A 16136-nucleotide genomic window follows, 5' to 3' on the forward strand; every position below is an offset into this window, starting at 1 on the left:
AGCGCGGTCAGAGCTGCATTTGGCTTTAGCATTAAGGCTGGGCGGAGGTTCTGGGCGGCAGGGGGGCCCACTGACTGTGGGGCCATCCCCAGCTGTGCGCCTGTCCACAGCCCGCTGAGGGCCTCGGCCTCCGGGGCTGGTAAAGTGCTGGTGCCTGGGAGGGGCTGGGGCCGGACGACAGGTGTCACTGGGCCAGGCTCTCATTTGAGGACGGTGTTGATGAGCAGCTGACAGGCCAGGAGGACGCAGAGCAGGACCCAGGAGCGGGGACTCTGCAGGACGGCGGGGGCTGACGGAGGGGAGGCCCGACGGGTGCAGCTCAGCATGGCCGAGAGGTGCCTGCAAAATGGCCAGGGTTGTACCAGCACCCACCCTCCTCTCCTGCTTCTTAGGTGCCTGGTACCTGGGGTGGAGGGTGGACAGCAGGGATATCTGCCCTCTGGGTCGTCCCCTCTTCTCCTCCAGGAAGCCCTTCCTGACCACCTGTGGCCCTCCTCCAGGCCACCCTGTGTCTCTGCTCTCTGCCCTGGCTTTCCTGCTGGGCTACCATCCTGACCCAGATGCCACGAAGTGCTTGCTGCTCTTCCAGAGGTCAGATGGGACCACAGGGATACTGTCACTGGGCCCTGGCAGAGCCCAGCCATCTCCGCGGTCATCTCCATGCTGCAGGTGGGGAGACTGAGGCAGGGATACCTGGCATGAGGCCCCATGGCCAGAAGCTCGCGTCCTGATCAAATGCCAGGAGCCTGGTTTCGAGTGTAAGCCTGAGTGAGGTCTGCTCTGACCCACCTCGGGGTCACTGGAGGGGTCACAGAGCCAGCCCCACATCCTGCCATCCTCAAGACCCTACCAGGGCCGCAACAGTAAGAGGGACCTGGGGCCAAGGGGGCCCACACGCTGTCCTCTCTGGGCTTCTACCTGACTCCCTGTGCTCGGGGGGTGTCTGTCTCTCAGGGCTCCCTCGGCCCGGCTCAGGGCTCAATCACCCAGCTGCCTGCCTAGGAGCCAGCTCAGGGGTAAGAGCTCCTGCGAGGCAGGTGTTCCAGGGCGCCGTCGTCTGCCCAGCAGGCCTTACCCTATGTTACCCTGAGTGAGGACAGACCACATCCTTCCTTTCCCTCTTCACCCTTCACAGCCCTGCTGGTGCATGGGACCCCGGGCCTGCAGCCCCATCCTAACTCTAGGTTTCTAAGCCTGAGCCTTACCTCGGTTGGGGAGTACATTCCAGGTGCCCTAGTCTTGGGCCTTGCCTTCTGCCAGCTCTCTCCTAACCTCTGTGCCCCCAGCCCTGGGTGTGAATGGGGAGCGTCCCGACGCCTCCTCACCTGTGCAGTTCCTGCTGGGCCTCCCGGACGGACAGTACAGCCTCGTGTAGTGCCTGCAGCCGTCGGGCCTCCTTCCTGCACCGTGGACATGGGCTCCCTATGCCTGAGCCAGACAAAGAATGGGCAGAGGTGAACTGGGGGCCAGGGTCTGGCAGAGGGGCATTAGGGGTCCATGGGGCTCACCCCTACCCACCTCATGAGAATCTTTCTGACAAAGCTAGTTGGGGAGATGGTGGTCGAGGGATGGACAGGGGCCCCGGGGCAGAAACACAGATGCCCAGAGGGGTGCAGACAAGGTTGCCACTCTGCCTCTCCCCCAGCACCTGCCAGTGAGGAAGGTGACCTCACCGGAGCAGGATTTGGGGGTGCTTCACCTGGGTGTTTCCCCTCTCTACTCTGGAGGCTGGGATAGGCAGGGCCCCTGGCGGTGCTGGGAGGCGACAGAGGCATGGTGGGAGGAACATGCTGTCTGGTCTAGCCCACACCTGGCAAGGTACATCCTGGGTCCTCCCATCCCACAGGGCTGGCGGTCAAGGTGTGATGCTCCCTGCTTACTGCCCCTCCCCACTGGATCACCCCAGACAGGCTCACCGGGAGCAGACTGGCCGTCCTTCTCCTCCTCCTCCTCGTCTGAGAGTTCGGGGCAGGACTCGGGCGTGGAGCCGCTGCTCTCGGTGGTCTGGCTGTGGCCGGACGGCTGGTCGCTGGCCTTGCGGAGCCGGCGGTCGGGGCCTGGCCCCTGTGAAGAGAGGAGCTTTGGCCATTAGGAGCCCACTGTCCCCTTTGTGCAGCCTCAGGGGCCACGTACCCCTCCTGTATGTGAGGTCCAGTTGGGAGCTCCGAGAGCACCCAGGGGCCACAGTCCGTCCACCACAGTGCTGCTCCCTCAGGCCTGTTCCGGTGGCATTGCCAGTGTAGCACACACAGAAGGCTGCTGGGCTCTGGGCTTGGACGGATAGAAGCCCCAGCCCTGGGGGACTGCAGGGCCCTGCACTTGTTGGGCCTCAGTTTCCCCATTAGTGAGGAGGACTGGTACCCCCAACTTGCACCCTGGGTACCGGTATCTGCAAAGCACAGAGGGGTGGAAGTGGTGAGAACGGTCCACACAGTGACCCGGATGTAGGGAACCCACGGGCTGACCCATGTCTCTGCATCCCACGAGCTAACGGATTCCACAAAGACTTCCAGATGGTTGTGGCTCTCGTTAGCCAGGTTTAAGTTCTAGTTCCCCTGTCGTTCAGCACAAACCCTGCCTGGCCCTGAACCACGCTCGCATCGTGCTGGTGGGGTCCAAGGCTGTAGCCCTGCATCAGCACTTCTCCTTGAGGGTCTTCAGAGTTTTGGGTTTTCTGACCCTTGAAAGGGGGCATCATGCTTGAAAAGGTGGAGGTTTAGCAAAAAAGAGGGTGACCCCCAATGAGACGGATGACAGAGTGACAGCCACAGTGGACTCGAGAGGATGAGTGTGGTGCAGACAGGACAGGGTTCATCAGGTCACTATGAGTCATACATGACACAACAGCACCCAACAGCAACAATGATGTTACCAAGCATGATATTCTTCTCCAGGGTCTGGTCCCTTCTGATAACCTGCCCTCAATACGTGAGAAAGAGTCCTGCCATCCTTTCTTCTGTGGAGCATTCTGGCAGGACCCCTTCTCAGAAAGACGTGTTTCTTCTTCTGGGAGTCTGCGATGTATTCAATATACTTTGTCAACATCGTAATTTGAAGACCTGGATTCTTCTCCAACACTCTTTATTCATTGTCCAAGTTTTGCGATCAGATGAGACAGCTGGAACTACCATGTTCAGGTCTAGTGTGCACCTCACTCCTCAAAGTAACATCTTTGCTCTTGAACACTTTAAAGAGGTCCTTTGCTGGAGATTTGCCCGACGCAATACATCATTGGTCTTTTGAATTCTGCTTCCTCAGGTGTTGAGTAAAAGGACATCTTCCACAACTTCAGTCTTTTCTCCCTTTATCACGATGCTGACCTCTCCTGACACACGCCCGAAGTCTGTGATGAAGCCTCATTATTCTTTCCTCTAAGGAGCAATCTGGATCTCCATCCTCCAAGAGTTTTGTTTGTTCTTTTGGCCGTCCATGGGATACGAAAATTCACCAGTGCCACAGTTCACAGGCATCAATTCATTCTCAGTTTTCCTTAGTCATTGTCCAAGTTTCACATGTAAACAAAGCAATAAACAATATGGTGACTTGACTCAGGTGCACGTGTGTGTGTATAAATTGGTTTTCATATGATAATTCATATAAATTGCTTATAATATCAGTTACAATTGATAATACCTTTTACCACCCCGTCTCATCAAATCCCCACGTCTCCTTGCCTATTCCTTACCCCCACCCATCCCCTGATCCCTGCGGCCCCTTGCCTGTCTTCCTCTCCTTCTTCCTGCTCCCTTTTGAAGTTATACGTCGCCTATTCCAAGTTCTAAGTACAACAGCCGTATTGTTGTTTGATGGATTTGTTCTAGGCTGATCATCCTTTATCCGGATGCTCCGTAGTGTTCACAGTTCTCCCCATCTCCCCACCACCAGTCACCCTTCTATTGTGACATAATCCCTTTACATAGTCATTCAATGTATTGCCCACAGCATCTTTCAATTTTGAGACTTGAAATTTGCTTTTCAGTTCCTTTAGCTTGAGAAATGCAGAGTGAGTTCTTCCCTTTTAATTCTCCAACTCCAGTCTAATACTTTGCTTTCTCCTCCCAAGCTGCTCCGTGAACTCTTCTGTTCAGCTCTTTTACTTTGGCATGTTTTCTTTTTGCTTTGACTTCTCAACACTCCAGTGCAAGTTTTAGAGTCTCTTCTGACATCCATTTCAGTTTTTTCTTTCTCCTCCGTTTTTGTAATTCAGGAAAAATAAAGCAGTTGTCCCCCAGGCCTGATCACTCCCTGAGAAACCTGACGGTGCCAAAAGCAGCCAGGACAAAGACCAGACCAAATAATAAACCATGAGGTGGCTCTGGGCCTGATCATGAAAGCCCCAAGCTCCGAGAGGTACCATCTTCCTTAGCCCTCCCCAACCTCTATAAAAAGAAACTGCCCCTAATTGCAGCGTGCCATTCTGACTTTCTCCGCTCCTGGTCACTTGGCATCCCTTTCAGACCATGCAATCAAGGCCTGTTCGTTTCTTGGGACCAGTTTCTTTATTTCTCTTGCCTCCAACTCTTTTTCTATCTAACGGTAATGACCTTTTGCTTTCTTCATGGATGATATCCTTGATATCATCCCACAACTTATCTGGTCTTTGATTATTAGTGTTCAATGATTAAATCCATTCCTGAAATAATCTGGAAATTCAGATGGAATTGATTCAAGATCAAATCTTGGCTCCAGTGGACTTATTTTTTCTCCAGCCTCAATTTTACTTGCATAAGAGTAATTGATGGTCTAACCCCCAGTCCGCCCGTGGCCTAGTTTTGACTGCTGATAATGAGCTTCTCCAATGATTTTATTCACAAATGTAGTCAGTCTGATTCCTAAGCAGCCCATCATGCGTAAAATTGTCGTTTGTCTTTTAATAAGGGTATTTGCAATGAAGAAATCATTGTAAATACAAGATTCAGTCTTCTACTTCCAGCCCCATTTCTGTCACCAAGCCCATGTTTTCCTACTACTATTCCTTCTTCACTGTTTCCTGCTTTTACATTCCACTCAGAATTAGTTTTAACACATCTTGATTGTATGTTTGGTTAATTGTGAACTGCAAGATTTGGTAAAAATTATCAGTTTATTTTTCTTTGTCTCCAGATGTAGACTCATATATTTGAATAATAGTCATGCTAATGGGTCTTCCTTGTATGTGTATTGGCACAACATTGTATTTCAGAATAAAACTTGAAATTGTCTTTTTGACGAGGAATGCAACATTATTCTTCTATTTTTTTATTCCCTGCATAATATACATGTGATCATCTGATTCAAAGTGGCCAAAGCTGGTCCAGCTCATCTCACTAAAGCCTGGTATGTTGATATTCATGCATTCCATTTCATTTTAAACAATAACCAGCTTCCCAGCATTCAAGCTACATACATTCCATGTTCCAATTATTAGACAATGTTTGTTTTCTCTCTCATCTCATCTGACTTCCAAGCTGGACTCTACCGCTACACTACTGTAACTATTCTCATTCCTCTACTGTCTGTAGGGGTTTCAAAGGCCTGTTATTTAAGAAGCATATTGAAGGATGCTATGGGCAGTATATTGAATGACCCAGAAAGCATCAAAAGAAGATGGACGGAATATACAGAATCACTGTACCAGAAAGAACTGATTGGCACTGAAAAATTTCAGGAAATACCATATGAACAGCGGTTAATGGTAATGAAAGAGGACGTGGAAGCTGCATTGAAGGGACTGGCAAAAAAAAATCAGGCCCCAGGAACCGATGGGATACCAACCGACTTGTTTCAATTAACAGATGCAGCCTTGGATAAACTCACTAGTCTATGGCAGGAGATATGGAGGACACCTGTTTGGCCAAGAGATTGGAAGAGATCCATATTTGTTCCCATTCCCAAGAAAGGTGATCCAACTAAATGTGGAAACTATCAAACAATATAATTGATTCACATGCAAGCAAAATATTGCTGAAAATCATTAAAAAAAGGCTAGAGCAGTATATAGATAGGGAACTACCAGAAGTTCAGGCAGGATTTAGAATGGCCTTGGCACCAGGGATATCATTGCTGATGTCAGATGGATCCTGGCTGAAAGTAGAGAATACAGGAAGAATGTCCATTTGTGCTTTACTAATTATGTAAAGGCTGTAGATCATGACAAATTCTGGCTGACATTAATTGTGCTCATGTGGAACCTATACCTGGACCAGGAGGCTGTTGTCTGGACAGAGCGGGGGGACACTGCATGGCTTAAAATTAAGAAGAGAGTGTGTCAGGGTTGTATTCTTTCTCCAGACCTATTTAATCTATATTCTGAGCAAATTATTCAAGTAGCTGGACTCTATGAAGAGGAGTGTGGTATTGGGTTTGGAGGGAGACTTATCAATAAGCTGCTTTTGCAGATGACACAACTTGTTTGCTGAAAGTGAGGAGGGCTTGAAACACTTGTTGCAGAAGATTAAGGAATGCAGCCTTCGCTATGGATTTCATCTCAATGTCAAGAAAACAAAGATTCTTATCACTGGACTGATAGGCAACATCATGATGGATGGAGAGGAGACCAAAACTGTCAACAGCTTCACCTTGCTTGGATCCACAATTAACACTCTTAGTACCAGCTGTCAGGAAATAAGGAGACACATTGCACTGGGAAAATCTGCAATTAGGGATCTCTCTGAATTACTGAGTAGTAATAATGTCAGTTTGCGGACTAAGGTGTGTTTGATTCAGCCTATGGTCTTTCAGATCACCTGCTATGCATCTGAAAGCTGGACAATTAATAAGGGTAACAGAAGAAAAATTGATGCCTTGAGCTGCGGTGTTGGAGAATACAGAGCATCCCATGGTGGCCAAGAGAACAAACAGATATGTCTTGGAGAGAGGTTAGCTGGAGAGGTCTTTGGAAGCAAGAATGGTAAGGCTGCGCCTCACATACTTTGGGCATGTTGCCAGGAGAGGCTATTCCTTGGAGAGGGACATGATGCTGGGAAGAGTGCGTGGTCGGCAAAGGACCAGGTGGTTTGACACGGTGACTGCAGCAATGGGCTCTTGTATGTCAGGAAGAGTGAGGACGGCACAGGATAGGGCAGGGTTCAGATCTTTGGTTGATAGGGACGCTATGAGTCGTATTCAACTCAATGGCATCTAACAACAAACAACACCTTATGCAGTATTTGTCCTTTTGTGTCCTGAGTTACTTCACTGAACATGTCCTTGATGTGCCCACGTTGTGTAGCATTTTATAAATTCTTCATTGTTCTTTAGTGCTACATAATATTCCATTGTGTGAATGTACTACCACAATTTTTCTATCCATTTGTTGATGGACTTTTGGGCTGTTTCTATCTTCTTGCTGTTGTGAATGATAGTGCAGTGAACACGGGTGTACATATTTGTTTGTATCTCAGTACTGACTTCCTGGGGGTATGTTCCTAGCAGTGAAATAGCTGAGTCATGAGATTTCTACAGTCACTTTTTAGGATATGTGAAATTATCTTCCATTATGATTGTATCCTTTTACAACCCCACCAGCAGTGCATTAGAGTTCTAATGTCTCCACATCCTCACCAGTGTTTACTGTTTGCTCCCCTGTTAAACTTTGTTACTGCTGCTGAGCGAGATGGTCATCTCACTGTTTTTATTTACATCTCTGCAATTGCTAGTGATTTTGAGCTTTCATGTGTTAGTCTTCTGAATATCCTCATTTCTCCTTCCCATTCGGTAAGTGAACCACTGGACCTTTTCTTGTCGAGGCACTGGCAGTACTGGGTAAGTTTCAATTATGAGTCCCTTATTAGAAATGCAATTGCCAAATATCTTTTTCAAAGTTAGTAAATTTTCTTTTCTCTCTATTGGAAACATTTTTGACGTACATAAGAATTTAATTTTTATTAGGTCTCATATTATCAATTTTATCCTCTCCTGACTGTGTATTTTTGCAAGCCTGTTCATGCTGTGGTGCTGGAGAAGAGTATAGAATACAGCATGGACTGCTAGGAGAACAGACAGGTTTGTCCTAGAGAGGGTGAAACCAAACTGTTCCTTGGAGGCAAGGATTCTGAAGCTTCATCTGACATACTTAGGGCATGTTGCAAAGAGGGACCAGTCCTTGGAAAGGGACATCATGCTTGGGAGGGTGGAGGCACAACACAGGAGAGGAAGACCCTCAATGAGATGGATTGATTCAGTGACTGGAGTATGGGGGTAGGTGTGTCAGAGACAATAAGGTTGGCTCAGGATATGGCAGGGTTCAGAGCTGTTGTATTTGCCTTGCTATGAATCATAAGCAACTTGACGGCACATAATAATTCATGTGTAGACTGCAGCTTCAAAGTATGTCCCTATTTTGTCTCTGATGATCTTTACGGTTTTTAGTTTTACTCCTAGGTCTCTGACCTACTTTGGGTTGGTTTTTGTGTACAGGGTAAGAGGAGCATCTTGTTTCCATTCTGTAGGTAGAGATTCAATCTTGTCAGCATCATTTGTTAAAGTTGGAAGCAGGACTGGCATCCACTTCCTAAACAACACGCCTCCGGAAACTCTGAACTTTGATAAATCTCGATAGTTAAAGAAAGACTTCAGGCCATTTGTTCATAGGGTCGCCGTAAGTCATGCTTGACTCAAAGGCAATCAATAACAATTTGCTAGAGGCTATCATTTCCCTATTTAGCCAGTTTCATTTCCTTGATGAATATCAACTGACTGTATGCTGGGTTGATGTCTGGATTCTTGATTCTATCCCATTGGTCTATTGCCTGTACTATCAATAGCATCTGTATTGATTACTATGTCTGTGTAGTAGGTTTTGAGGTCAGGGAGTGTGATACCTCCTACTTTGCTTTTATTTTTCAGATGACCTTTACTTATTCGAGATCTCTTTCCTTTCCAACTAAAATGAGAAAACTGTCTTTTCTATCTCCTTGAGAATGACACTGGCATCTGTAGCAGGACTGTGTTGAGCCTGTAGATTGCTTTTGGTAAGACTGTCTGTTTCACAATGTTGAGTCTCCCTATCTATGAACAGGGAACATTTTTCCATTTAACTTGGTCCCTTATTGTGTCTTGTAATAGTGTTTTATAGTTTCCCTTATTTTAAAGTTTTGTTCCTTTTATGTCTGATAAGGTTTATTAGAAGTATTTAATCTTGTGGGTGCTATTTTAAATGGTATTGTTTTTCTTGTTTCCCTCTTTTTTTTTTCTTTGTTGCCGTCGAGTTAGCCATGTTCTTTTTGTATGTTATATTATATCCTGCCACTCTGCTGACTTGTCTACTAGGGCTAACAGGTTTTTTGGTTGAGTCTTTGGGATTTTCTGTGTAGAATGTCGTGTCATCTGCATATAGATAGTTTTACCTCCTCTTTGCCAATGTGGATACCTCTTATTTCCTTCTCCTGTCTTACTGCTCTAGCCAGAGCTTCCGATATGATGCTGAAAAGGAGTGGTGATAGTGGGCATCTTTGCCTGGTCCCGGTTCGCAAGTGGAATGCCTTTAGTCTGTATCTTTAGAGAATGATGTTTGCTCTTGGTTTTGCATATATACTTTCAATTATATTGAGGAAATTCCCTTCTGTTCCTATTTGCTGAGTGTTTTAATCAGGCAAGGATGTTATATTTTATAGCAAACCTTTGCTGCATACATTGAAGTGATCATGTGGTTCTTGTCCTTTGTCGATGGGATAGATGACATTGATTGTTTTTCTTATGCCTGTTATGACTCCCACTTGGTCATGATGATTCCAACCCTCACCCCAATGTACTGTTGGATTCTACTAGCTAGGGTTTTGTTAAGGATTTCTGGAACTATATTCATAGGAGATAATGGTTTATAGTTTTCTTTTTGGCGATGTCTTTGCTTGGTTTTGGTGTCAGGGTTAAGCTTCCTTCATAGAATGAAGCTAGGAGTGTTCCTTGATGAAACCGGGGAGGACTTGAGGTGTTTGGTGCCGATGGTCAAGGACTGCAGCCTTCAATATGGATTGAAGCTCAGTATCAAGAAAACAAAAATTTTCACCACTTCATGATAGGAGAAGAGACTGAGATTGTTAGTAACTTCAGCTTGTTTGGTTCCACAATCACCACTCTTGGAACCAGCAGTCAGAAAATCAAAAGCAAGTGGCATTGGCAAAGTCTGTGTCAGGGACCTTTCTAGAGTACTGAAGAGCAATGATGTCAGTCTGGAGATTAAGGTGCATTATCCAGTCCATGGTCTTTGCAACTACTTGCTATGCATCCAAGAGCTGGATAATGACTAAGGATGATAGAAGGAGGATTGAGATGCCTTTGGGTTGTGGTGCTGGAGAAGAGTGCTGAACATACCATGGACTGCCCGGACAACAAACAGGTCTGGCCTGGAGAGGGTGAAACTAGGCTGCTAGGTGGAGGCAAGGATTTGGAAACCCTGTCTCACATACTTTGGCCATGTGTCCAGGAGGGAACCGTCCTTGCAGAAGGACATCATGCTTGAAAGGGTGGAGGGACAGCACAGGAGAGGAAGACCCTGGAGGAGATGGATTGACTCAGTGACTGGAGAAATGGGATTAGGCCTGTCAGAGACGATGAGAATGGCTCATGACAGGGAAGGCTTCAGAGCTGATGTACGTGACCTCTTTCTGTGCAGCCATTTCTGGGGTGTCCTGGGGCTACCTGTTCATTATCTGGTGCAGCTGTTGCTCCATGATTGGTTGTAGTTTTAAGGTCGTGTTATGCCTCTTAGCTATGACTGTCGCGGCAAGCTGATGAGCTGTCCTGGGCAGGGGCAGTGTGGCAGGGCGGTTGGCATGGCAGGCAGGCTGGCACTCATGGTAAGAGCCCTGGAATCTGGGTCTGGCAGATAGTGTGGTCTGGCCTTTTTCAGTCAGTCAGTCGGTATCTGCTGTGGCTCCCATGGTCTCTGAGAATGGTTTTTTGTTTTTAGGAGAATGTTTTTTACGGATTTTTTTTCATAAGGGGTTCCTCTCACTATGGACATTTCCGTTTCCTGTCCATGCACTAGACTTTCCAGGACATGTGCATAATTCAGGATGCCTTGTCTTCTCACCCAGCTCGAGATGGTGCCCACTGGTTTGCTTCATAGCTACATGGGTGAAATGTTTTGTACCCCCACTCCACCTGGGCATGTCTCCACAGCATCTCACCTGCCCAGGTGAAGGACCCTCGGGTACTCATTTTCAAATGGATGTGGAGAAACAGTCCTCCGTCTTCTAAGGTCCCAGTGGATGTCCCCCGTTCACCCCTTCCCTCCCACCGTGGGAATTGTGCTTTGCTCCATCAGCCAGGGGCTTACGAGCTTCCTATCCATTTTCTTGTTATTCCTGCTGGTCAGTGTTCATTCCCTTGGGTTCGTCCAGGCACCTGGACGTTCAGATTATCCATGGCTTGACTTTAGTTCGAATAACTCTGTCCCTTCTTGGGAGAGACAAGTCTGTCAGCTTGTCTGTGTTGCCATCACCGCTGGAAATGCACCTTCGTGTTTAAACGAACAGCAATTGAAAAAGACTGGTGACAGTAAATTTGCCAAATGCATCTTTTGATTTCTTGACTATCACTTCCATGAGTGCTGGTTTTGAATCCAAGTGAGAGGAAATCCTTGACAACTTCAATCTTTTCTAAATTACCAGATGTTGCCTGTCATGGTGAAGATTTTTGGTTTCTTTCTGGTGAGGTCCAATCCATATACTGCAGGTTTATTCTTTGATCTTCTTTATTAAGTGGTTCAATTTCATTTCCCTTTCAGCAAGCAAGGTTGTGTCGTCTGGATAACACGGGCTGTTGCCGAGTCTTCCTCCAATCCTGACACCACCTCCTTCTTCCTAGAGCACACTGTCCAGCAGGACTTGCTCAGCACACACGTTGACCGGTACAGTGAAAGGCTATGACCCGGACACACTTTTCCTGATTTTGAACCATGCGGTGTGTGTGTTCTTTTGGTATAACAGCTTCTTGGTTTATATACAGGTTCTGAATTAGTCCAATTAAGTGTTGAGGAGTTTCCATTTTTCTCAGTGTTCTTTATCATTTATTAGGATCCACTCTGTTGAATGCAGTTGAAGAGTCAGTAAAAGACAGCACCTTTCTGGTCTTCTCTGCTCTCAGCCAGGACCTTTCTGGCATCAACAGTGATAATCCCAGCACAGAGCACATCTCACCCACACTTCTCAAAGCCCAGGGGACGGAAATGGCCGTGGATTCTCTGGGCAGATCACAGAGCAGTGAGTGGACGTACAGGGTCAGTTTCTGGACTTGCAGTCTCTGCCGTCCTCGTCACTGTCCCTCCGGGGGTGGGTGGAGGAGGTGTGGCTCCGCAGCAGGCCAGGGCGTCACCTGGTGGCTACAGCTGGTACGGCAGCATTTCCCAGTCCCGTGATGCAAGGGTCTGTCCACGTCATGTCCCTTCTTACTTCCCCCTGGAATCTGTGTGTCTCCCCTGGCCTTTCCAGATCCAGGAGGCCCTGAAAGTCCTGATGACGGCTCTTCCTACCTGGATAGGTGCCATAGATTGAATTATGCCCTCCCCTCAATATACATGTCAACTTCCTCTACGATGTTACTGAGACGGGATTAGAGGCAGCTCCGTGGCTGGGGAAGGGAGGGCTGGACCTGGCAGACAGGAGTGCAAGGAATGCTGATGTAGCAGCGAAAGGGAAGAGACAAGACACACGTGCTGGGGTGGGTAGGGACAGGTGAATATATTCATTATTTCTGTAAGGGAAGTGTCTTTCATCTGCTCGGTAAAATGCTTGTCTGTCAGATGTTGTTCTAAAACTAAGCAGCCAAATTAAGACAGACTAGGACGAACAATTGACCACCCACTTCTGAAATGTAACAGGTCTTTAAAAACCCTATGTACAGTAGAGCACACTTGGAGTAGACTAACAGATATGGCAACTGAGGCTGAGCCCTCAAATTAGGAAACACAAAGGAGGCACAACAGTCGTAAGCAGAAACTCATGACTGGAACGTGGAACGTGAGAAGCAGGAATGTAGGAAAACTGGACATTGTTAAGGAAGAAACGGAACACATCAATATTGACATATTAGATATTAGTGAGATGAGATGGACTGGCATGGGATATTTTGAATCAGACAATCATATGATCTACTACACTGAAGAGGAAAAGGTGAGAAAAAATGGGGTCACTTTCATAGTTAGAAAGGGCTGTTTCTAGATCCATCTTAAAATACAATATTGTAAGAAAAAATACAATATTGTGAGTGATAGGATAATATTCATATGCATACAAGGAAGACCTGTTAATACCACTATCACCTAAATTTATGCACCAACATCCTGAGTCAAAGAGGATGAAATAGATTTCTACCAACTGTTGCAGTCAGAAATTGATCAAACATGTAACCAGATGCATTAATAATAATGGGCGACTGGAGTGCAAAAATTAGGAACCTGGAAGAAGGAGCAGTAGTCTGAAAATATGGGCTTGGTGACAGAAATGAGGCTGGGGATAGAACGATAGAATTCTGTACAATCAATGATTTATTCATAGCAAATACTTATTTTATAAGAAATACAAACTCAGACTATAAACATGGATTTCACCTGATGGGATGCACAGAAATTAGACTGATTACATCTGTGGAAGGAACCATTGGAGAAGTTCAATATCAGCAGTGAAAACTAGGCCAGGTGTTGATTGTGGAAAAGACCATCAACTGCTCATAGGCAAGTTAAAATTAAAGCTAAAGAAGTTCAAATCATATCCACAGGAATAAAAATTTGACTTTGAGCTTATTGTCCCTGAATTTAAAATCCAACACAGGAATAGGTTTGAGGCCTTGAACACTAATGAACAAAGACTAGATGAGCTGTGTGAAGATATCAAGAATATCATTCACGAAGAATGCAAAAGGTCATTACAAAGAAGGAAGAAGAAAAGCCCAAAATGAATGTGAGAAGAGTCTCTGAATATTGCACTAGAGCACCAAGAAGCCGAAGCAAAGGGAAGAAATCAAGAAGTTAAGAAGCTGAATAGAAGATTTTGAAGGGCTGTTCAGGAAGGCAAGGCAAAGTTTTATAATGAAATGTGCAAGGCAGTGGGGTCAGAAAATCAAAAGGGTCAAATTTGCTCAGCATTTCTTAAGCTGAAGAAACTAAAGAAACTCAAGCTGTGAGTTGCAAGGTTTAAGGATGTTATGGACAATATATTGAATGATTCAGAAAGCATTAAAAGAATATGGAAGGAGTATTCAGAATGACTGTACCAAAAAGAATTGGCTGACACAGAAGAATTTCAAGAAACAACATACGATCAAGAGACAATGATGATGAAGGAAGAAGTTCAGGCTGCTCTGAAGGACTTGGCAAAAAAATAAAGCCCCAGGAATTGATGGAATATCAATTGACATATTTTAACAAACAGATGCTGCCCTGGATGTGCTCTCCAGGTTACCTGGCCAACTGACTGGAAGAGATCAATATTTATTCCCATTCTAAAAAAAGGTGACCCAACAAACAGAGTGTGGAAATTATAGAACAGTATCACTAATATTACACGCTAGCAAAATCCTGCTGAAGATTATCCAGAAACGACTCGAACAGTACATTGACAGAGAACTACCAGAAATACAAGCTGGGTTTAGAAGAAGAGGTCGTGGCACTAGAGACATTATCACCAATGTCAGATGTATCTGGGCAGAAAGCGAAGAGTACCAGAGTAATGTCTATCTGTGTTTCATTGATTATGCCAAGGCATTTGACTGTGTGGATCACAACAAGTTATGGCTAACCTTGAGGAGAATGGGAATCCCAGAACACTTGATTGTGCTTATTTGAAATCTATCCTTGGACCAGGAAGCAGTCCTCAGAACAGAGCAGGGAAACAGTATATGGTTCAAAACTGGGAAAGGTGTGCATCAGGAATGCATGCTGTCTCCACACCTTTTCAATATATATGCAGAACTGGTCATTCGGGAAGGTGGGCTATGAGGAGGAATGTGGCATCCGGGTTGGAGAAAGACTCATCAACAACCTGCGTTATGCAGATGACACAACCTTGCTTGCTGAAACTGAGGAGGACCTGAAGCATTTGCTGCAGAAGGTCAAGGACTGCAGCCTTCAGTATGGATTGAAGCTCAACATCAAGAAAACAAAGATTCTCACCACTGAGCCAATTGGCAGCATCATGATAGAGAAGAGATGGGGGTTGTTAACAATTACAGTTTGCTCAGCTCCACAATCAACACTCTTAGCACCAGTAGTCAGGAAATCAAAAGACAAATTGCATTGGGAAAATCTGCTGTCAGGGACGGCTCCAGAGTGCTGAAAAGCAATGTCAGTCTAGAGACCAAGGTGCTCTTGATCCAGGCCGTGGTCTTTGTAATCACTTGCTATGAATCAGAAAACTGACAGTGACTAAGGATGACAGAAGAATCGATGCCTTAGAATCATGGTGCTGGAGAAGAGTCTTGAACGTACCATGGACGGCCAAGAAAACAAATAGCTGTCTTGGAGAGGGTGAAACCAAATTTCTCCTTGAATGACAGGATTTTGAGACTTAGGGCACGTGACCAAGTAGAACTGGTTCTTGAAGAAGGACATGCTCGGAAGGTGGAGGGCCAGTGCAGGAGAAGAAGATGCTGGATGAGAAGGATTGACACAGTAACTGTGGCAATGGGCGTTGGTGTGTCAGAATTATGAGACTGGCTCAGGGCAGGCTTCAGAGCTGCTGGACATAGGGTCACCATGGGTCGCAGGCGACTCAACAGCACATAACAACAACATGTGACAATGCAGTCATCTCCCACAATGTGATCAACCAATCAGGTGTAAAGGGACCAGGATGAGTGCTGTAGACTACGACTCCTAGTAAACCCACGGACAGCATCTCCGAGCCCTGTCCTATGAGGTGTGCCACTTGTGATGTCACAGCACAGGGAACGGAGACACACTCGCTTGTGTCTGTGTCAGCAGCACGGGAGACCGAGAGAGCAGGGCTCAGTGTCCTCATCGGTGGGGAACATGTCTTGAAACATTGAAGAAGGTGTTTGGAGGAGCGGTGAGGGGCAATGGACCCTTGTTCTGACCAGGGTGCTGCAGTGAGCAGAAAAGGACTGGGGTCGGAGGGACCTTGCTAGTAGAGAGGGGACCCTGCTAGTGATGGGAGTGCACAGAGAGGGCCAGGCTCTGAGGGCCAGGCGGTGCTCGGTCA

The 16136-nt window shown here is 46.4% G+C and overlaps 1 protein-coding gene across 2 annotated transcripts in view; it reads right to left on the minus strand.

Annotated features, from left to right (window-relative positions):
* Positions 1-200: 200 nt before the first annotated feature.
* Positions 201-16136, minus strand: part of OSBPL5 (oxysterol binding protein-like 5) — a 52892-nt gene continuing 36956 nt past the window's right edge. For both annotated transcript variants that reach the window (XM_006893218.1, XM_006893217.1), the window contains 3 exons: positions 1917-2064; positions 1326-1428; positions 201-339 (listed from right to left, as the gene is read on the minus strand). In XM_006893218.1, coding sequence (XP_006893280.1) covers positions 201-339; positions 1326-1428; positions 1917-2064 — 390 coding nt within the window. The remainder of the gene's footprint in view (positions 340-1325; positions 1429-1916; positions 2065-16136) is intronic.

This window comes from Elephantulus edwardii, unplaced genomic scaffold (genome assembly GCF_000299155.1).
Source record: "Elephantulus edwardii isolate Elephantulus edwardi_28Jun2011 unplaced genomic scaffold, EleEdw1.0 scaffold00126, whole genome shotgun sequence".
Classification (NCBI taxonomy): Eukaryota; Metazoa; Chordata; class Mammalia; order Macroscelidea; family Macroscelididae; genus Elephantulus; species Elephantulus edwardii.